We start from the raw sequence: 23,709 nt of genomic DNA on the forward strand, positions 1-23,709 counted from the left end.
TGTCTTCAGGGCGGGTGCTGTCTTCAGGGCGGGTGCTGTCTTCAGGGCTGGTGCTGGTACTGGCTCTCGGTGGCGGTGTAGAAGTCCTCGAGGACGCTCTGCAGATAGTCAAAGGTGGGTCTGTCCTCGGGTTTGTTCTTCCAACACTCCAGCATGATCTCGTACAGCTCAGAGGGACATCGGTCCTGACGCTGCATACGGTAACCTTTCTCCAGAGCGCGGATCACCTCGGGGTTTGTCATCCCTGAGGACAAGAGCGACACATGAGACCACGCCCGCTGACACGTCCCTCCTGACAAGATCATTTTCTCCAAAACGGCCAAGGAGACGTTTGCTGCTCATGAGGTTTAACTATTTTCCCACAGAGGTAACTTGGATCTAGACCTTTGTTATTCATGTAGCTGTGATGTCATCATTAATGGCCGCTCTTACCTGGGTACGGGGTGCATGTAGCTGTGATGTCATCATTAATGGCCGCTCTTACCTGGGTACGGGGTGCATGTAGCTGTGATGTCATCATTAATGGCCGCTCTTACCTGGGTACGGGGTGCATGTAGCTGTGATGTCATCATTAATGGCCGCTCTTACCTGGGTACGGGGTGCATGTAGCTGTGATGTCATCATTAATGGCCGCTCTTACCTGGGTACGGGGTGCATGTAGCTGTGATGTCATCATTAATGGCCGCTCTTACCTGGGTACGGGGTGCATGTAGCTGTGATGTCATCATTAATGGCCGCTCTTACCTGGGTACGGGGTGCATGTAGCTGTGATGTCATCATTAATGGCCGCTCTTACCTGGGTACGGGGTGCATGTAGCTGTGATGTCATCATTAATGGCCGCTCTTACCTGGGTACGGGGTGCATGTAGCTGTGATGTCATCATTAATGGCCGCTCTTACCTGGGTACGGGGTGCATGTAGCTGTGATGTCATCATTAATGGCCGCTCTTACCTGGGTACGGGGTGCATGTAGCTGTGATGTCATCATTAATGGCCGCTCTTACCTGGGTACGGGGTGCGTCCGTAGCTGATGATCTCGGTCAGTAGGACCCCAAAGGACCAGACGTCGGACTTGATGGTGAAGGAGCCGAAGTTTATGGCCTCAGGAGCCGTCCACTTTATGGGGAATTTAGCTCCTACGAAAAACAAGTTTGTTACAAACTTTTTGAATAAATTGTGTGTATTTTCACTACTTTTCAAAAGTATACTTTTTATGGCTTTGCTCCATTTGAAGTTCTGTCTTTTTAATCTGTTTAGACCTGGTTTAATCCTGGTTTAGTCCTGGTTTAGACCTGATTTAGACCTGGTTTAGACCTGGTTTAGTCCTGATTTAGACCTGGTTTAGACCTGGTTTAGACCTGGTTTAGGCCTGGTTTAGACTTGGTTTAGACCTGGTTTAGGCCTGGTTTAGACCTGATTTAGACCTGGTTTAGACCTGGTTTAGACCTGGTTTAGAACTGGTTTAGTCCTGGTTTAGACCTGGTTTAGTCCTGGTTTAGTCCTGGATTAGCACCTTCTCGGGCCGTGTACTCGTTGTCCTCGATGATCCTGGCCAGGCCGAAGTCGGCGATCTTACAGACCAGGGCCTTGTTCACCAGGATGTTTGCAGCGCGAAGATCTCTGTGAATGTAGTTCCTCTGCTCGATGTACGCCATCCCCTCTGCAGTCTACACAACAACACACAACACACAACATTACACACACACATCCCCTCTGCAGTCTACACAACAACACACAACACACAACATTACACACACACATCCCCTCTGCAGTCTACACAACAACACACAACACACAACATTACACACACACACATCCCCTCTGCAGTCTACACAACAACACACAACACACAACATTACACACACACATCCCCTCTGCAGTCTACACAACAACACACAACACACAACATTACACACACACACATCCCCTCTGCAGTCTACACAACAACACACAACACACAACATTACACACACATACATCCCCTCTGCAGTCTACACAACAACACACAACACACAACATTACACACACACATCCCCTCTGCAGTCTACACAACAACACACAACACACAACATTACACACACACATCCCCTCTGCAGTCTACACAACAACACACAACACACAACATTACACACACATACATCCCCTCTGCAGTCTACACAACAACACACAACACACAACATTACACACACACATCCCCTCTGCAGTCTACACAACAACACACAACACACAACATTACACACACATACATCCCCTCTGCAGTCTACACAACAACACACAACACACAACATTACACACACACACATCCCCTCTGCAGTCTACACAACAACACACAACACACAACATTACACACACACACATCCCCTCTGCAGTCTACACAACAACACACAACACACAACATTACACACACACACATCCCCTCTGCAGTCTACACAACAACACACAACACACAACATTACACACACACACATCCCCTCTGCAGTCTACACAACAACACACAACACACAACATTACACACACACACATCCCCTCTGCAGTCTACACAACAACACACAACACACAACATTACACACACACACATCCCCTCTGCAGTCTACACAACAACACACAACACACAACATTACACACACACACATCCCCTCTGCAGTCTACACAACAACACACAACACACAACATTACACACACACACATCCCCTCTGCAGTCTACACAACAACACACAACACACAACATTACACACACACATCCCCTCTGCAGTCTACACAACAACACACAACACACAACATTACACACACACATCCCCTCTGCAGTCTACACAACAACACACAACACACAACATTACACACACACACATCCCCTCTGCAGTCTACACAACAACACACAACACACAACATTACACACACACATCCCCTCTGCAGTCTACACAACAACACACAACACACAACATTACACACACACATCCCCTCTGCAGTCTACACAACAACACACAACACACAACATTACACACACACATCCCCTCTGCAGTCTACACAACAACACACAACACACAACATTACACACACACATCCCCTCTGCAGTCTACACAACAACACACAACACTACACACACACACATCCCCTCTGCAGTCTACACAACAACACACAACACACAACATTACACACACACATCCCCTCTGCAGTCTACACAACAACACACAACACACAACATTACACACACACACATCCCCTCTGCAGTCTACACAACAACACACAACACACAACATTACACACACACACATCCCCTCTGCAGTCTACACAACAACACACAACACACAACATTACACACACACATCCCCTCTGCAGTCTACACAACAACACACAACACACAACATTACACACACACACATCCCCTCTGCAGTCTACACAACAACACACAACATTACACACACACATCCCCTCTGCAGTCTACACAACAACACACAACACACAACATTACACACACACACATCCCCTCTGCAGTCTACACAACAACACACAACACACAACATTACACACACACATCCCCTCTGCAGTCTACACAACAACACACAACACACAACATTACACACACACACATCCCCTCTGCAGTCTACACAACAACACACAACACACAACATTACACACACACATCCCCTCTGCAGTCTACACAACAACACACAACATTACACACACACATCCCCTCTGCAGTCTACACAACAACACACAACACACAACATTACACACACACATCCCCTCTGCAGTCTACACAACAACACACAACACACAACATTACACACACACACATCCCCTCTGCAGTCTACACAACAACACACAACATTACACACACACATCCCCTCTGCAGTCTACACAACAACACACAACACACAACATTACACACACACATCCCCTCTGCAGTCTACACAACAACACACAACACACAACATTACACACACACATCCCCTCTGCAGTCTACACAACAACACACAACACACAACATTACACACACACACATCCCCTCTGCAGTCTACATAACAACACACAACATTACACACACACACATCCCCTCTGCAGTCTACACAACAACACACAACACACAACATTACACACACACACATCCCCTCTGCAGTCTACACAACAACACACAACACACAACATTACACACACACATCCCCTCTGCAGTCTACACAACAACACACAACACACAACATTACACACACACATCCCCTCTGCAGTCTACACAACAACACACAACATTACACACACACACACACATCCCCTCTGCAGTCTACACAACACAACGTTACACACAACACACATCCCCTCTGCAGTCTACACAACACAACATTACACACAACACACACACAAATCCCCTCTGCAGTCTACACAACACAACATTACACACAACACACATCCCCTCTGCAGTCTACACAACACAACACAACATTACACACAACACACACACACACATCCCCTCTGCAGTCTACACAACACAACACACGTTACACACAACACACACACACATCCCCTCTGCAGTCTACACACAACACAACAGACAACGTTACACACACAACGCAACACACATCCCCTCTGCGGTCTGACACACAACACAACACACAACACACACAACACACACACACAACACACACATCTCCTCTAGGTTCTGACACACAACACACACACAACACACACATCCCCTCTGCAGTCTGACACAACACACACGACCCACAACATTACACACAACGCACACACCCCTCTGCGGTCTGACACAACACAACATTTTACACACACACACACACACACAACACACAACGCTGTGTGTTGTGTGCGGAGCCCCCTGACACCACCGGGAGGCGCTGTGTGTTGTGTGTCATGTGCGGAGCCCCCTGACACCACCGGGAGGCGCTGTGTGTTGTGTGTCATGTGCGGAGCCCCCTGACACCACCGGGAGGCGCTGTGTGTTGTGTGTCATGTGCGGAGCCCCCTGACACCACCGGGAGGCGCTGTGTGTTGTGTGTCATGTGCGGAGCCCCCTGACACCACCGGGAGGCGCTGTGTGTTGTGTGTCATGTGCGGAGCCCCCTGACACCACCGGGAGGCGCTGTGTGTTGTGTGTCATGTGCGGAGCCCCCTGACACCACCGGGAGGCGCTGTGTGTTGTGTGTCATGTGCGGAGCCCCCTGACACCACCGGGAGGCGCTGTGTGTTGTGTGTCATGTGCGGAGCCCCCTGACACCACCGGGAGGCGCTGTGTGTTGTGTGTCATGTGCGGAGCCCCCTGACACCACCGGGAGGCGCTGTGTGTTGTGTGTCATGTGCGGAGCCCCCTGACACCACCGGGAGGCGCTGTGTGTTGTGTGTCATGTGCGGAGCCCCCTGACACCACCGGGAGGCGCTGTGTGTTGTGTGTCATGTGCGGAGCCCCCTGACACCACCGGGAGGCGCTGTGTGTTGTGTGTCATGTGCGGAGCCCCCTGACACCACCGGGAGGCGCTGTGTGTTGTGTGTCATGTGCGGAGCCCCCTGACACCACCGGGAGGCGCTGTGTGTTGTGTGTCATGTGCGGAGCCCCCTGACACCACCGGGAGGCGCTGTGTGTTGTGTGTCATGTGCGGAGCCCCCTGACACCACCGGGAGGCGCTGTGTGTTGTGTGTCATGTGCGGAGCCCCCTGACACCACCGGGAGGCGCTGTGTGTTGTGTGTCATGTGCGGAGCCCCCTGACACCACCGGGAGGCGCTGTGTGTTGTTTTACCTGAGCAGAAAAGTCGATGAGTTTTGGAAGCAGAACACGGTTTCCTTCATCGCTCTTGAGGAAGTCCAGGAGGCTTCCTGAAGACAAGAGTTCAGAGAAGGTTCAGGACGAAGCTGCAGCGTGTTCACAGATCCAGAGCGTCTCAAGCAGGTCTCCACCCTTTCTCCACCATTTTTCTACCATTTCTCTACTGTTTCTCCATCTTTTCTCTACAATTTCTCCACCCTTTCTCTACAGTTTCTCCACCCTTTCTCTACAGTTTCTCCACCCTTTCTCTACAGTTTCTCCACCCTTTCTCTACAGTTTCTCCACCCTTTCTCTACTGTTTCTCCACCCTTTCTCTACTGTTTCTCCACCCTTTCTCTACTGTTCCTCCACCCTTTCTCCACCCTGACCTCTGACCTTCTCACCTTTCTCCATGTACTCGGTGATGATGTAGATTGGCTCTTCTTTGGTGACGACGGCGTTGAGTCGCACCAGTTTGTCGTGTTGGAGCGACTTCATCAGGTCGGCCTCCATCATGAACGCCTCCACCGACATCGTGCCCGGCTTCATGGTCTTCACCGCCACCTTCGTGTGTTTGTTGTATGTCGCTGCCGACCCAGAACACCCAGGTTAGAGTGTGAGACTGAACACGTGACGAGACTGAACACGTGACGAGACTGAACACGTGGAACGGGTGGAGTTAGTGTGTTGTTTGTTTTGTGTCATGTGTTGTGTCATGTGTTGTGTCATGTGTTGTGTTATTGTGTTGTGTCATGTGCTGTGTTGTGTGGTTGTGTTGTTGTGTTATTGTGTTGTTTCATGTGTTGTGTCATGTGTTGTGTTATTGTGTTGTGTCATGTGTTGTGTGGTTGTGTTGTGTTATTGTGTTGTTTCATGTGTTGTGTCATGTGTTGTGTTATTGTGTTGTTTCATGTGTTGTGTTATTGTGTTGTGTGGTTGTGTTGTTGTGTTGTGTTATGTGTTGTGTTGTTGTGTTGTGTCATGTGTTGTGTTATTGTGTTGTTTCATGTGTTGTGTTATTGTGTTGTGTGGTTGTGTTGTTTTATTGTGTTGTTGTGTTGTGTTATGTGTTGTGTAGTGTTATTGTGTTGTGTTATTGTGTTGTGTCATGTGTTGTGTGGTTGTGTTGTTGTGCTGTTGTGTTATGTATTGTTGTGTTGTTGTGTTGTTGTTGTGTTGTGTTATGTTGTTGTGTTGTGTGTTGTTGTGTTGTGTGTTGTTGTGTTGTTGTGTTATGTGTTGTTGTGTTGTGGTGGTGTTATTGTGTTGTGTTATGTGTTATGTGTTGTGGTGTTGTGGTGTTGTTGTGGTGTTGTGTTGTTGTGTTGTTGTGTTATGTGTTGTGTTGTGTTGTGTTATGCTGTTGTGTTGTTGTGTTGTGTTGTTGTGTTGTTTTATGTGTTGTGTTGTTGTGTTATGTGTTGTTGTGTTGTTGTGTTGTGTTGTTGTGTTGTTGTGTTGTTGTGTTGTTGTGTTATGTTGTTGTGTTGTGTGTTGTTGTGTTGTGTGTTGTTGTTGTGTTGTGTTATGTTGTTGTGTTGTGTGTTGTTGTGTTGTGTGTTGTTGTGTTGTTGTGTTATGTGTTGTGGTGTTGTGGTGTTGTTGTGGTGTTGTGTTGTTGTGTTGTTGTGTTGTTGTGTTGTGTTGTGTTATGCTGTTGTGTTGTTGTGTTGTGTTGTTGTGTTGTTTTATGTGTTGTGTTGTTGTGTTATGTGTTGTTGTGTTGTTGTGTTGTGTTGTTGTGTTGTTGTGTTGTTGTGTTGTTGTTGTGTTGTGTTGTGTTATGCTGTTGTGTTGTTGTGTTGTGTTGTTGTGTTGTTTTATGTGTTGTGTTGTTGTGTTATGTGTTGTTGTGTTGTTGTGTTGTGTTGTTGTGTTGTTGTGTTGTTGTGTTGTTGTGTTACTGTGTTGTGTTGTTGTTGTGTTACTGTGTTGTGTTGTTGTTGTGTTACTGTGTTGTGTTGTTGTTGTGTTGTGTTGTTGTACCCATCCAGACTTCTCCAAACTGCCCCGCCCCGAGCCTCCTGTCGAGCTTCAGTGAAGAGCGTGGAATCTCCCAGGCGTCTTTCTCCCAGGGCTTCTCTGGTTTGGGGCTGAGACAGGCCGAGGTCAAGGCCTGGCAGAGCCCATCGCCCTGCTCTGTGGACGAGGCGGGGCATCAGGGTTACACATGAGGCGGGGCATCAGGGTTACACATGAGGCGGGGCATCAGGGTTACACATGAGGCGGGGCATCAGGGTTACACATGAGGCGGGGCATCAGGGTTACACATGAGGCGGGGCATCAGGGTTACACATGAGGCGGGGCATCAGGGTAACACATGAGGCGGGGCATCAGGGTTACACATGAGGCGGGGCATCAGGGTTACACATGAGGCGGGGCATCAGGGTAACACATGAGGCGGGGCATCAGGGTTACACATGAGGCGGGGCATCAGGGTAACACATGAGGCGGGGCATCAGGGTTACACATGAGGCGGGGCATCAGGGTTACACATGAGGCGGGGCATCAGGGTAACACATGAGGCGGGGCATCAGGGTTACACATGAGGCGGGGCATCAGGGTTACACATGAGGCGGGGCATCAGGGTTACACATGAGGCGGGGCATCAGGGTTACACATGAGGCGGGGCATCAGGGTTACACATGAGGCGGGGCATCAGGGTAACACATGAGGCGGGGCATCAGGGTTACACATGAGGCGGGGCATCAGGGTAACACATGAGGCGGGGCATCAGGGTTACACATGAGGCGGGGCATCAGGGTTACACATGAGGCGGGGCATCAGGGTTACACATGAGGCGGGGCATCAGGGTTACACATGAGGCGGGGCATCAGGGTAACACATGAGGCGGGGCATCAGGGTTACACATGAGGCGGGGCATCAGGGTTACACATGAGGCGGGGCATCAGGGTTACACATGAGGCGGGGCATCAGGGTTACACATGAGGCGGGGCATCAGGGTTACACATGAGGCGGGGCATCAGGGTTACACATGAGGCGGGGCATCAGGGTAACACATGAGGCGGGGCATCAGGGTTACACATGAGGCGGGGCATCAGGGTAACACATGAGGCGGGGCATCAGGGTTACACATGAGGCGGGGCATCAGGGTTACACATGAGGCGGGGCATCAGGGTTACACATGAGGCGGGGCATCAGGGTTACACATGAGGCGGGGCATCAGGGTTACACATGAGGCGGGGCATCAGGGTTACACATGAGGCGGGGCATCAGGGTTACACATGAGGCGGGGCATCAGGGTTACACATGAGGCGGGGCATCAGGGTTACACATGAGGCGGGGCATCAGGGTTACACATGAGGCGGGGCATCAGGGTTACACACGTGCTTTGTACTCTAGATGCCAAGGAGGCTGCACAAAACTTCAAAACTAACGTGACACGAGCACCTGATACAAACGTACTTTTGTAGTGGGACACGAGCTCCTGGAGGGAGGAGAACGTGATCCGTGGAGAGATGTAAAATCCTCCGTTGTCCAGAGTGCGGATCTTGTAATGTTTGACCGTGTCTCTGGCCTGAGGGTCAAAGTCTCGCACCGACAGCGAGTAACTGCCTGAAACACACAGAAGCACCAGCAGGGGGCGTTAGGACCTCAGCAGGGGGCGTTAGGACCACTACAGGGGACGTTAGGACTGCTACAGCGGACGATAGGACCGCTGCAGGGGGCGTTAGGACCTCTACAGGGGACGTTAGGACTGCTACAGCGGACGATAGGACCGCTGCAGGGGGCGTTAGAACGCTACAGGGGGCGTTAGGACCTCTACAGGGGGCGTTAGAACGCTACAGGGGGCGTTAGGACCTCTACAGGGGGCGTTAAGACCTCTACAGGGGGCGTTAGGAGGCTACAGGGGGCGTTAGGACCTCTACAGGGGGCGTTAGGACGTCAGCAGGGGGCGTTAGGACCACTGCAGGGGGCGTTAGGACCGGGACCGCTACAGGGGCGTTAGGACCTCAGTAGGGGGAGTTAGGACGCTACAGGGGGCGTTAGGACCGCTGCAGGGGGTGTTAGGACCGCTACAGGGGGTGTTAGGACCGCTACAGGGGGCGTTAGGACCGCTGCAGGGGGCGGTCCTAACATCCGCTGTAGCAGTCCTAACGCCCCCTGCTGAGGTCCTACCGCCCCCTGTAGAGGTCCTAACGCCCCCTGCAGCGGTCCTAACGCCCCCTGCAGCGGTCCTAACGCTCCCTGCAGCGTCGTAACGCCCCCTCTAGAGGTCCTAATGCCCCCTGCTGAGGTCCTAACGCTCCCTGCAGCGGTCCTAACGCCCCCTGCTGAGGTCCTAACGCCCCCTGTAGAGGTCCTAACGCCCCCTGCTGAGGTCCTAACGCCCCCTGTAGAGGTCCTAACGCCCTCTGTAGAGGTCCTAACGCCCCCTGTAGAGGTCCTAACGCCCTCTGTAGAGGTCCTAACGCCCCCTGCTGAGGTCCTACCGGCCCCTGCTGAGGTCCTAACGCCCCCTGCTGAGGTGGGGGCGTTAGGACCTCTACAGGGGGCGTTAGGACCGGGACCGCTACAGGGGGCGTTAGGGCCGCTGCAGGGGACGTTAGGACGCTACAGGGGATGTTAGGACCGCTGCAGGGGGCGTTAGGACGCTACAGGGGATGTTAGGACCGGGAACGCTGCAGGGGGTGTTAGGACCGGGACCGCTACAGGGGGCGTTAAGACCGCTGCAGGGGACGTTAGGACGCTACAGGGGATGTTAGGACCGCTGCAGGGGGCGTTAGGACGCTACAGGGGATGTTAGGACCGCTGCAGGGGGCGTTAGGACCGGGAACGCTGCAGGGGGCGTTAGGACAGCTACAGCGGATGTTAGGACCGCTGCAGGGGGCGTTAGGACCGGGACCGCTACAGGGGGCGTTAGGACCGCTGCAGGGGGTGTTAGGACCGCTGCAGGGGGTGTTAGGACCGGGAACGCTGCAGGGGGTGTTAGGACGCTGCAGGGGGCGTTAGGACCGGGACCGCTACAGGGGGCGTTAAGACCGCTGCAGGGGGCGTTAGGACGCTACAGGGGATGTTAGGACCGCTGCAGGGGGCGTTAAGACCGCTACAGGGGGCGTTAAGACCTCTACAGGGGGCGTTAGGACGCTACAGGGGGTGTTAGGACCTCTACAGGGGGCGTTAGGACCTCAGCAGGGGGCGTTAGGACCTCAGCAGGGGGCGTTAGGACCGCTACAGGGGGCGTTAGGACCTCAGCAGGGGGCGTTAGGACCGCTGCAGGGGGCGTTAGGACGCTGCAGGGGGTGTTAGGACAGCTGCAGGGGGTGTTAGGACCGGGAACGCTGCAGGGGGTGTTAGGACGCTGCAGGGGGCGTTAGGACCGGGACCGCTACAGGGGGCGTTAAGACCGCTGCAGGGGACGTTAGGACGCTACAGGGGATGTTAGGACCGCTGCAGGGGGCGTTAGGACCGCTACAGGGGATGTTAGGACCTCTGAAGGGGATGTTAGGACCTCTGAAGGGGGCATTAGGACCGCTGCAGGGGGCGTTAGGACCGGGACCGTTACAGGGGGCGTTAGGACCGCTACAGGGGGCGTTAGGACCTCTAAAGGGGGCATTAGGACCGCTGCAGGGGGCGTTAGGACCGCTACAGGGGGCTTTAGGACCAGGACCGCTACAGGGGGCGTTAGGACCGCTACGGGGGGCGTTAGGACCTCTACAGTGGGCGTTAGGACACTACAGGGGGCGTTAGGACCTCTACAGGGGGCATTAGGACCTCTACAGGGGGCATTAGGACCTCTACAGGGGGCATTAGGACACTACAGTGGGCGTTAGGACACTACAGGGGGCGTTAGGACCTCTACAGGGGGCGTTAGGACCCTACAGGGGGCGTTAGGACCTCTACAGTGGGCGTTAGGACACTACAGGGGGCGTTAGGACCTCTACAGGGGGCATTAGGACCTCTACAGGGGGCATTAGGACACTACAGTGGGCGTTAGGACCTCTACAGGGGGCATTAGCACACTACAGGGGGCGTTAGGACCTCTACAGGGGGCGTTAGGACACTACAGGGGGCGTTAGGACCTCTACAGTGGGCGTTAGGACCTCTACAGGGGGCATTAGCACACTACAGGGGGCGTTAGGACCTCTACAGGGGGCGTTAGGACACTACAGGGGGCGTTAGGACACTACAGGGGGCGTTAGGACACTACAGGGGGCGTTAGGACCTCTACAGTGGGCGTTAGGACGCTACAGGGGGCGTTAGGACCTCTACAGGGGGCGTTAGGACACTACAGGGGGCGTTAGGACCTCTACAGGGGGCGTTAGGACGCTACAGGGGGCGTTAGGACGCTACAGGGGGCGTTAGGGCCTCTACAGGGGGCGTTAGGACCTCAGCAGGGGGCGTTAGGACCAGGACCGTTACAGGGGGCGTTAGGACCTCTACAGGGGGCGTTAGGACCAGGACCGTTACAGGGGGCGTTAGGACCTCTACAGGGGGCGTTAGGACCGCTCTGAACTCTAAACTCTGAACTCACCCTGGGTGGTCTCGCTGTCTCGGATCATAAACGAGCCCATCTTGTTTCCAGGGGCCAGAAGTGTCCTCTCAGCGTCCTTCCTGCTCACGCCTTTGAAGAACCAACTGCAGGACACACCAGAGGGACAGGGTCATCACAAGGGTCATCACAAGGGTCATTACAAGGGTCATCACAAGTTTCATCACAGAGCAATCAGAGGTCAGAGGAGAACCACAGAGGTCAGAGGAGGGCCACAGAGATCAGAAGTTAGAGGAGAGGCTCAGAGGTCAGAGGTCAGAGGAGGCTCACTCTTCTGTCTCCAGAGTGTCCTTGGCCACATAGTTACTGGGGATGAATCCTTCTTGGCCTGAACTTATGGACCTGGCTTTCCACCATTCACCAGATCTGTAAAAACGCAGAGGAACCATCAGATGTGCAGAAGTGCAGATGTTCAGTGTTCAGATGTTCAGCTTCACTCACTCCTCCAGGATTTTCAGCTTGTCTCCCTTCTTGAATCCCAGGTCTCCATCGTGAATGGCCTCGTAGTCGTAGAGCGCAATGGCCGCACTTTCACCTGAGGAGAAGAAACACCTGAGGCCACGCCCTCCAAACATGTACCAGAACTACACATGTACCAGAACTACACATGTACCAGAACTACACACTTCATATACTCTACATACAAGTGTGTACCAGAACTACACACTTCATATACTCTACATACAAGTGTGTACCAGAACTACACACTTCATATACTCTACATACAAGTGTGTACCAGAACTACACACTTCATATACTCTACATACAAGTGTGTACCAGAACTACACACTTCATATACTCTACATACAAGTGTGTACCAGAACTACACACTTCATATACTCTACATACAAGTGTGTACCAGAACTACACACTTCATATACTCTACATACAAGTGTGTACCAGAACTACACACTTCATATACTCTACATACAAGTGTGTACCAGAACTACACACTTCATATACTCTACATACAAGTGTGTACCAGAACTACACACTTCATATACTCTACATACAAGTGTGTACCAGAACTACACACTTCATATACTCTACATACAAGTGTGTACCAGAACTACACACTTCATATACTCTACATACAAGTTTGTACCAGAACTACACACTTCATATACTCTACATACAAGTGTGTACCAGAACTACACACTTCATATACTCTACATACAAGTGTGTACCAGAACTACACACTTCATATACTCTACATACAAGTGTGTACCAGAACTACACACTTCATATACTCTACATACAAGTGTGTACCAGAACTACAGATAAGTGTGTTACTGATGAAGGAAGTCAGATAATATTACATACAAAGTGGCTGTGCAGTACTTCCTCGTACTTTGTGTATTTCATTACTTCCTGGTTTGATAAAAATAGTCCATTTCCTCATAAACTGTTCAAAAGTGAAATATCTGAAGAGAACGGAAACAGATCTGAACTTTGTGACAAACGCCACGAGAGACTGAACTTTGGTCGTATCATTATATCATGATATATTATATCTTATATATCTTATATTCTTTTGTTCATGTGTGAAAATTCAAACGGTCTGAAATGTTGTGAATCTTCTGCCGTCATTTCTCACACAAATGTAAGAAAGAAATGTGTTTTTTTATGTAGAAATAAGACATTTTCTGTGTAAAAACGGCCCAAACGTTTCATATTAGGGACTTTAAGATGTGAAAACTGGAGCATGTCTGTGGGAGGAGCATGTGTGTGGGAGGAGCATGTCTGTGGGAGGAGCATGTCTGTGGGAGGAGCATGTGTGTGGGAGGAGCATGTGTGTGGGAGGAGCATGTGTGTGGGAGGAGCATGTCTGTGGGAGGAGCATGTCTGTGGGAGGAGCATGTGTGTGGGAGGAGCATGTGTGTGGGAGGAGCATGTGTGTGGGAGGAGCATGTGTGTGGGAGGAGCATGTGTGTGGGAGGAGCATGCCTCTGTGGGAGGAGCATATGTCTCTGTGGGAGGAGCATATGTCTCTGTGGGAGGAGCATATGTCTCTGTGGGAGGAGCATATGTCTCTGTGGGAGGAGCATATATCTCTGTGGGAGGAGCATATGTCTCTGTGGGAGGAGCATGCCTCTGTGGGAGGAGCATATATCTCTGTGGGAGGAGCATATGTCTCTGTGGGAGGAGCATATATCTCTGTGGGAGGAGCATGCCTCTGTGGGAGGAGCATATATCTCTGTGGGAGGAGCATGCTTCTGTGGGAGGAGCATGCTTCTGTGGGAGGAGCATGTCTCTGTAGGAGGAGCATATGTCTCTGTGGGAGGAGCATGCCTCTGTGGGAGGAGCATGTCTCTGTGGGAGGAGCATATATCTCTGTGGGAGGAGCATATGTCTCTGTGGGAGGAGCATGCCTCTGTGGGAGGAGCGTGTCTCTGTGGGAGGAGCATATATCTCTGTGGGAGGAGCATATGTCTCTGTGGGAGGAGCATATATCTCTGTGGGAGGAGCATATATCTCTGTGGGAGGAGCATGCCTCTGTGGGAGGAGCATATGTCTCTGTGGGAGGAGCATATATCTCTGTGGGAGGAGTTACACTGACCTTCTGAGGAGCTCACGGCGCTGGTCGTCGTCGTCGTCGTCGTCGTCTGGTTCCGACAGACAAACAGAAAAGTTCAAAAACATAATTCACACAAAGTTTTGATTCAGGATTTGAACATTTAACAAATAAAACCTGTAAAATCTTTAACGGCACAAACTGGATTCATTCATAAATTGGACCTAAATAATTAAATTCATGGCATTTTATTTTGATTTAAACAAAACTAAATCATAAAAGTGCAAATTCATCTTATTTTCATACAATTTAAAGACGGGTCAGCTCTGTGGAGGGGCGAGTGTGGAACATTCTGGGTAAAAGTCACGTCTGCAGGAAAGTGACAGAGTGAAGCTTTAAAGCAAGTGTGAGCGCGACACAGGAACTTCTGCTTTAACCGCCATTTCCTCCTCATTTCCTCCTCATTTCCTCCTCATTTTCTCTTCATTTCCTCCTCATTTTCTCGCCATTTCCTCCTCATTTCCTCCTCATTTCCTCCTCATTTTCTCTTCATTTCCTCCTCATTTTCTCGTCATTTCCTCCTCATTTCCTCCTCATTTTCTCCTCATTTCCTCCTCATTTCCTCCTCATTTTCTCCTCATTTCCTCCTCATTTTCTCCTCATTTTCTCCTCATTTCCTCCTCATTTCCTCCTCATTTTCTCCTCATTTCCTCCTCATTTCCTCCTCATTTTCTCCTCATTTTCTCCTCATTTCCTCCTCATTTTCTCTTCATTTCCTCCTCATTTCCTCCTCATTTCCTCCTCATTTCCTCCTCATTTTCTCTTAATTTCCTCCTCATTTCCTCCTCATTTTCTCGTCATTTCCTCCTCATTTCCTCCTCATTTTCTCCTCATTTCCTCCTCATTTCCTCCTCATTTCCTCCTCATTTCCTCCTCATTTTCTCCTCATTTTCTCCTCATTTCCTCCTCATTTTCTCCTCATTTCCTCCTCATTTCCTCCTCATTTTCTCCTCATTTTCTCCTCATTTCCTCCTCATTTTCTCTTCATTTCCTCCTCATTTCCTCCTCATTTCCTCCTCATTTCCTCCTCATTTCCTCCTCATTTTCTCCTCATTTCCTCCTCATTTCCTCCTCATTTCCTCCTCATTTCCTCCTCATTTTCTCTTCATTTCCTCCTCATTTCCTCCTCATTTTCTCGTCATTTCCTCCTCATTTCCTCCTCATTTCCTCCTCATTTTCTCTTAATTTCCTCCTCATTTCCTCCTCATTTTCTCGTCATTTCCTCCTCATTTCCTCCTCATTTTCTCCTCATTTCCTCCTCATTTCCTCCTCATTTCCTCCTCATTTTCTCCTCATTTCCTCCTCATTTCCTCCTCATTTCCTCCTCATTTCCTCCTCATTTTCTCCTCATTTCCTCCTCATTTCCTCCTCATTTTCTCCTCATTTCCTCCTCATTTCCTCCTCATTTCCTCCTCATTTCCTCCTCATTTCCTCCTCATTTTCTCCTCATTTCCTCCTCATTTCCTCCTCATTTCCTCCTCATTTCCTCCTCATTTTCTCTTCATTTCCTCCTCATTTCCTCCTCATTTCCTCCTCATTTTCTCTTCATTTCCTCCTCATTTCCTCCTCATTTTCTCGTCATTTCCTCCTCATTTCCTCCTCATTTCCTCCTCATTTTCTCCTCATTTCCTCCTCATTTCCTCCTCATTTCCTCCTCATTTCCTCCTCATTTCCTCCTCATTTCCTCCTCATTTCCTCCTCATTTTCTCCTCATTTCCTCCTCATTTCCTCCTCATTTTCTCCTCATTTTCTCCTCATTTTCTCCTCATTTCCTCCTCATTTCCTCCTCATTTTCTCCTCATTTTCTCCTCATTTCCTCCTCATTTCCTCCTCATTTCCTCCTCATTTCCTCCTCATTTTCTCCTCATTTCCTCCTCATTTCCTCCTCATTTTCTCCTCATTTTCTCCTCATTTCCTCCTCATTTTCTCCTCATTTCCTCCTCATTTTCTCCTCATTTTCTCCTCATTTTCTCCTCATTATTTCATTGTTTTCTCGTTGTAACGTCTGAGCTTTCATTAAAGTCATTTCTCGTTTGGATCTCTAAATATCTTGCTCTGGCTGACAATTAATGACTCTAAATTATGATCAAAAAGCGATTTTCAGATCCAAGTGAAACGTGTTGGACGAGGTTTTCTCACTTTTTATTTTGAGCAGTTCATTTTGAGAAAAAACTCTGAGACCAAGAGTTCTGAGATAAGGTCCAGAGGAAGGGAACGCTCTTCATCTTCATCGATCTCACGTTTTTTAAAATCGAACACAAACACAACAAACACAATCAGACCAAACGAGACGACGACTATGTTTTTATGACCATTTATGAATCATCTGTAATTAAAACAAGAGACAGAAACGTCCAGTGACCAGGAACCTTCAACTGACTCAGAACTACAGTCTGCAAACATCTGACTGACAAGGCCGAGGAACCTTCAACTGACTCAGAACTACAGTCTGCAAACATCTGACTGACACGGCAGAGGAACCTTCAACAGACCAGAACTACAGTCTGCAAACATCTGACTGACACGGCAGAGGAACCTTCAACAGACTCAGAACTACAGTCTGCAAACATCTGACTGACACGGCCGAGGAACCTTCAACTGACTCAGAACTACAGTCTGCAAACATCTGACTGACATGGCAGAGGAACCTTCAACAGACCAGAACTACAGTCTGCAAACATCTGACTGACACGGCCGAGGAACCTTCAACTGACTCAGAACTACAGTCTGCAAACATCTGACTGACACGGCAGAGGAACCTTCAACAGACCAGAACTACAGTCTGCAAACATCTGACTGACACGGCAGAGGAACCTTCAACAGACTCAGAACTACAGTCTGCAAACATCTGACTGACACGGCCGAGGAACCTTCAACTGACTCAGAACTACAGTCTGCAAACATCTGACTGACATGGCAGAGGAACCTTCAACTGACTCAGAACTACAGTCTGCAAACATCTGACTGACATGGCAGAGGAACCTTCAACAGACCAGAACTACAGTCTGCAAACATCTGACTGACACGGCCGAGGAACCTTCAACTGACTCAGAACTACAGTCTGCAAACATCTGACTGACATGGCAGAGGAACCTTCAACAGACCAGAACTACAGTCTGCAAACATCTGACTGACACGGCCGAGGAACCTTCAACTGACTCAGAACTACAGTCTGCAAACATCTGACTGACACGGCAGAGGAACCTTCAACAGACCAGAACTACAGTCTGCAAACATCTGACTGACACGGCAGAGGAACCTTCAACAGACTCAGAACTACAGTCTGCAAACATCTGACTGACACGGCAGAGGAACCTTCAACAGACTCAGAACTACAGTCTGCAAACATCTGACTGACACGGCAGAGGAACCTTCAACAGACCAGAACTACAGTCTGCAAACATCTGACTGACACGGCAGAGGAACCTTCAACAGACCAGAACTACAGTCTGCAAACATCTGACTGACACGGCAGAGGAACCTTCAACAGACCAGAACTACAGTCTGCAAACATCTGACTGACACGGCCGAGGAACCTTCAACAGACTCAGAACTACAGTCTGCAAACATCTGACTGACACGGCCGAGGAACCTTCAACTGACTCAGAACTACAGTCTGCAAACATCTGACTGACACGGCAGAGGCACCTTCAACAGACCAGAACTACAGTCTGCAAACATCTGACTGACACGGCAGAGGAACCTTCAACAGACTCAGAACTACAGTCTGCAAACATCTGACTGACACGGCAGAGGAACCTTCAACAGACCAGAACTACAGTCTGCAAACATCTGACTGACACGGCAGAGGAACCTTCAACAGACCAGAACTACAGTCTGCAAACATCTGACTGACACGGCCGAGGAACCTTCAACAGACTCAGAACTACAGTCTGCAAACATCTGACTGACACGGCAGAGGAACCTTCAACAGACTCAGAACTACAGTCTGCAAACATCTGACTGACACGGCAGAGGAACCTTCAACTGACTCAGAACTACAGTCTGCAAACATCTGACTGACACGGCAGAGGAACCTTCAACAGACCAGAACTACAGTCTGCAAACATCTGACTGACACGGCAGAGGAACCTTCAACAGACCAGAACTACAGTCTGCAAACATCTGACTGACACGGCAGAGGCACCTTCAACAGACCAGAACTACAGTCTGCAAACATCTGACTGACACGGCAGAGGAACCTTCAACTGACTCAGAACTACAGTCTGCAAACATCTGACATCTGAGGTCGGAGGTCGGAAACAGATGTCAGAACTTCCTCTTTCTTGGGTCTGAGCGGCGGAACAGGAAAGCGAGACCAGAGGACGATGAGCAGAAGAGCCACAACGTGAGAAAACGGAACCTTCCACTGTCTCTAAAGAGCAGAGTTAAAGCTTTTACACGGGACATTTAGAGCTCAGTTCACCTCCAGCTCTAATGGAAAGTGAAAGCGCCCCCTACAGGTCGGGCTGCTCATTGAACTCAAATGCAATAAAGTTCTGTGTGACCAGTTTATCATTTCACTTCCTGTTTGTAATTGATGACATCACAGTAGGATATTACCCAGCAACCACTGGGCCAAAACTCATCGAATGTCAATTTTTTATTATTCGACAAATGTAAATATATGAGAGCGACTTTATTTTGTTGAATTAATGTTTAGAGCGTCAAAAAAGTCTGCATAAACTTTGACTGGAATGAATGTCCCTGGTGTGATGTCACTTCCTGTATGAGTGTCCCTAGTGTGATGTGACTTCCTGTATGAGCGTCCCTGGTGTGATGTCACTTCCTGTATGAGTGTCCCTGGTGTGATGTCACTTCCTTCATGAGTGGCCCTGGTGTGATGTCACTTCCTGTATGAGTGTCCCTGGTGTGATGTCACTCCCTGTATGAGCGTCCCTGGTGTGATGTCACTTCCTGTATGAGTTTCCCTGGTGTGATGTCACTTCCTGTATGAGCGTCCCAGGTGTGATGTCACTTCCTGTACGAGTGTCCCAGGTGTGATGTCACTTCCTGTACGAGTGTCCCAGGTGTGATGTCACTTCCTGTATGAGTGTACCTGGTGTGATGTAACTTCCTGTATGAGTGTCCCTGGTGTGATGTAACTTCCTGTACGAGTGTCCCAGGTGTGGTGTCACTTCCTGTATGAGTGTACCTGATGTGATGTCACTTCCTGTATGAGTGTCCCTGGTGTGATGTAACTTCCTGTATGAGTGTCCCAGGTGTGATGTCACTTCCTGCATGAGTGTCCCTGGTGTTATGTCACTTCCTGTATGAGTGTCCCAGGTGTGATGTCACTTCCTGTATGAGTGTCCCTGGTGTGATGTCACTTCCTGTACGAGTGTCCCTGGTGTGATGTCACTTCCTGTACGAGTGTTCCAGGTGTGATGTAACTTCCTGTATGAGTGCCCCAGGTGTGATGTCACTTCCTGTATGAGTGTCCCTGGTATGATGTCATTTCCTGTATGAGTGTCCCAGGTGTGATGCCACTTCCTGTATGAGTGTCCCAGGTGTGATGTCACTTCCTTCATAAGTGTCCCTGGTGTGATGTCACTTCCTGTATGAGTGTCCCAGGTGTGAGTTCACTTCCTTCATGAGTGTCCCTGGTGTGATGTCACTTCCTGTATGAGTGTCCCTGGTGTGATGTCACTTCCTGTATGAGTGTCCCATGTGTGATGTAACTTCCTGTATGAGTGTCCCAGGTGTGATTTAACTTCCTGTATGAGTGTCCCAGGTGTGATGTCACTTCCTGTACGAGTGTCCCAGGTGTGATGTCACTTCCTGCATGAGTGTCCCAGGTGTGATGTCACTTCCTGCATGAGTGTCCCATGTGTGATGAAACTTCCTGTATGAGTGTCCCAGGTGTGATTTAACTTCCTGTATGAGTGTCCCTGGTGTGATGTCACTTCCTGTACGAGTGTCCCAGGTGTGATGTCACTTCCTGTACGAGTGTCCCAGGTGTGATGTCACTTCCTGTACGAGTGTCCCAGGTGTGATGTCACTTCCTGTATGAGCGTCCCTGGTGTGATGTCACTTCCTGTATGAGCGTCCCTGGTGTGATGTCACTTCCTGTATGAGTGTCCCAGGTGTGATGTAACTTCCTGTACAAGTGTCCCTGGTGTGATGTCACTTCCTGTACGAGTGTCCCAGGTGTGATGTCACTTCCTGTACGAGTGTCCCAGGTGTGATGTCAATTCCTTCATGAGTGTCCCTGGTGTGATGTCACTTCCTGTATGAGTGTCCCAGGTGTGATGTAACTTCCTGTACAAGTGTCCCTGGTGTGATGTCACTTCCTGTACGAATGTCCCAGGTGTGATGTTACTTCCTGTACGAGTGTCCCAGGTGTGATGTCACTTCCTGCATGAGTGTCCCTGGTGTGATGTCACTTCCTGTATGAGTGTCCCTGGTGTGATGTCACTTCCTGTATGAGTGTCCCTGGTGTGATGTCACTTCCTGTATGAGTGGCCCTGGTGTGAGGTCACTTCCTGTATGAGTGTCCCATGTGTGATGTAACTTCCTGTATGAGTGTCCCAGGTGTGATTTAACTTCCTGTATGAGTGTCCCTGGTGTGATGTCACTTCCTGTACGAGTGTCCCAGGTGTGATGTCACTTCCTGTACGAGTGTCCCAGGTGTGATGTCACTTCCTGCATGAGTGTCCCAGGTGTGATGTCACTTCCTGCATGAGTGTCCCATGTGTGATGAAACTTCCTGTATGAGTGTCCCAGGTGTGATTTAACTTCCTGTATGAGTGTCCCTGGTGTGATGTCACTTCCTGTACGAGTGTCCCAGGTGTGATGTCACTTCCTGTACGAGTGTCCCAGGTGTGATGTCACTTCCTGTACGAGTGTCCCAGGTGTGATGTCACTTCCTGTATGAGCGTCCCTGGTGTGATGTCACTTCCTGTATGAGTGTCCCAGGTGTGATGTAACTTCCTGTACAAGTGTCCCTGGTGTGATGTCACTTCCTGTACGAGTGTCCCAGGTGTGATGTCACTTCCTGTACGAGTGTCCCAGGTGTGATGTCAATTCCTTCATGAGTGTCCCTGGTGTGATGTCACTTCCTGTATGAGTGTCCCAGGTGTGATGTAACTTCCTGTACAAGTGTCCCTGGTGTGATGTCACTTCCTGTACGAATGTCCCAGGTGTGATGTTACTTCCTGTACGAGTGTCCCAGGTGTGATGTCACTTCCTGCATGAGTGTCCCTGGTGTGATGTCACTTCCTGTATGAGTGTCCCTGGTGTGATGTCACTTCCTGTATGAGTGTCACTGGTGTGATGTCACTTCCTGTATGAGTGGCCCTGGTATGATGTCACTTCCTGTATGAGTGGCCCTGGTGTGAGGTCACTTCCTGTATGAGTGTCTCTGGTATGATGTCATTTCCTGTATGAGTGTCCCTGGTGTGATGTCACTTCCTGTATGAGTTTCCCTGGTGTGAGGTCACTTCCTGTATGAGTGTCTCTGGTATGATGTCATTTCCTGTATGAGTGTCCCAGGTGTGATGTCCCTTCCTGTATGAGTGTCCCAGGTGTGATGTCATTTCCTCTATGAGTGTCCCTGGTATGATGTCACTTCCTGTTTGAGTGTCCCTGGTGTGATGTCACTTCCTGTATGAGTGTCACAGGTGTGATGTCACTTCCTGTACGAGTGTCCCAGGTGTGTTGTCACTTCCTGTATGAGTGTCCCAGGTGTGATGTCACTTCCTGTATGAGTGTCCCTGATGTGATGTCACTTCCTGTATGAGTGCCCCAGGTGTGATGTCACTTCCTGCACGAGTGTCCCAGGTGTGATGTCACTTCCTGCATGAGTGTCCCTGGTGTGATGTCACTTCCTGTATGAGTGTCCCAGGTGTGATGTCACTTCCTGAATGAGTGTCCCTGGTGTGATGTCACTTCCTGTATGAGTGTCCCTGGTGTGATGTCACTTCCTGTATGAGTGTCACTGGTGTGATGTCACTTCCTGTATGAGTGTCCCTGGTGTGATGTCACTTCCTGTATGAGTGTCACTGGTGTGATGTCACTTCCTGTATGAGTGTCCCTGGTGTGATGTCACTGGTGTGATTCCGGTCATATTCTACAAATTTTTCAACGTTTTCTCCACAAATACTTGCTCGATCTGAGTAAAAGTATAATATATTTGCACGACAGGTACAAATAAACCAAACAAAGTCAGAATTAGAAAATCATAAAAACCTGTCAAACGTTTTGACATAAACTCACCGGGTTCTTGATCCCGGTGGTCGGGTCTTTGACGTAGTGAGCGCTCTGGCTCTGCTCGTCCTTCACCGCGTCTTTCCCCACACTTCCCTCGTCCTTAGAGCCGGTGCAGCCCATGGCCACGCCTTAAACACAAATATAAGTACAACAAATATAAGTACAACAAATATAAGTATAACAAATATAAGTATAACAAATATAAGTACAACAAATATAAGTACAACAAATATAAGTACAACAAATATAAGTATAACAAATATAAGTATAACAAATATAAGTACAACAAATATAAGTACAACAAATATAAGTATAACAAATATAAGTACAACAAATATAAGTACAACAAATATAAGTATAACAAATATAAGTATAACTAATATAAGTATAACAAATATAAGTACAACAAATATAAGTACAACAAATATAAGTATAACAAATATAAGTATAACAAATATAAGTACAACAAATATAAGTACAACAAATATAAGTACAACAAATATAAGTATAACAAATATAAGTACAACAAATATAAGTACAACAAATATAAGTATAACAAATATAAGTACAACAAATATAAGTATAACAAATATAAGTACAACAAATATAAGTACAACAAATATAAGTATAACAAATATAAGTACAACAAATATAAGTACAA

General features: G+C 49.1%; 1 protein-coding gene across 1 annotated transcript; it reads right to left on the reverse strand.

Moving 5' to 3' along the window:
• Positions 1-23,176, reverse strand: LOC140365141 (tyrosine-protein kinase HCK-like). Its single transcript, XM_072451395.1, has 12 exons — positions 23,055-23,176; positions 14,823-14,868; positions 12,704-12,797; positions 12,533-12,628; positions 12,245-12,348; positions 9,175-9,324; positions 7,735-7,887; positions 6,153-6,335; positions 5,743-5,819; positions 1,514-1,667; positions 1,005-1,136; positions 1-244 (listed from the first exon to the last, which is right to left on the reverse strand). Exons 1-12 carry the CDS (start codon positions 23,166-23,168, stop codon positions 42-44), a joined length of 1,506 nt encoding a protein of 501 aa, XP_072307496.1. The 5' UTR covers positions 23,169-23,176; the 3' UTR covers positions 1-41.
• Between the last annotated feature and the right edge of the window lie 533 nt (positions 23,177-23,709).

The sequence above is a fragment of the Eucyclogobius newberryi genome, unplaced genomic scaffold (genome assembly GCF_026437365.1).
Source record: "Eucyclogobius newberryi isolate DKJ021-1_F unplaced genomic scaffold, fEucNew1.0.hap1 SCAF_185, whole genome shotgun sequence".
Classification (NCBI taxonomy): domain Eukaryota; kingdom Metazoa; phylum Chordata; class Actinopteri; order Gobiiformes; family Gobiidae; genus Eucyclogobius; species Eucyclogobius newberryi.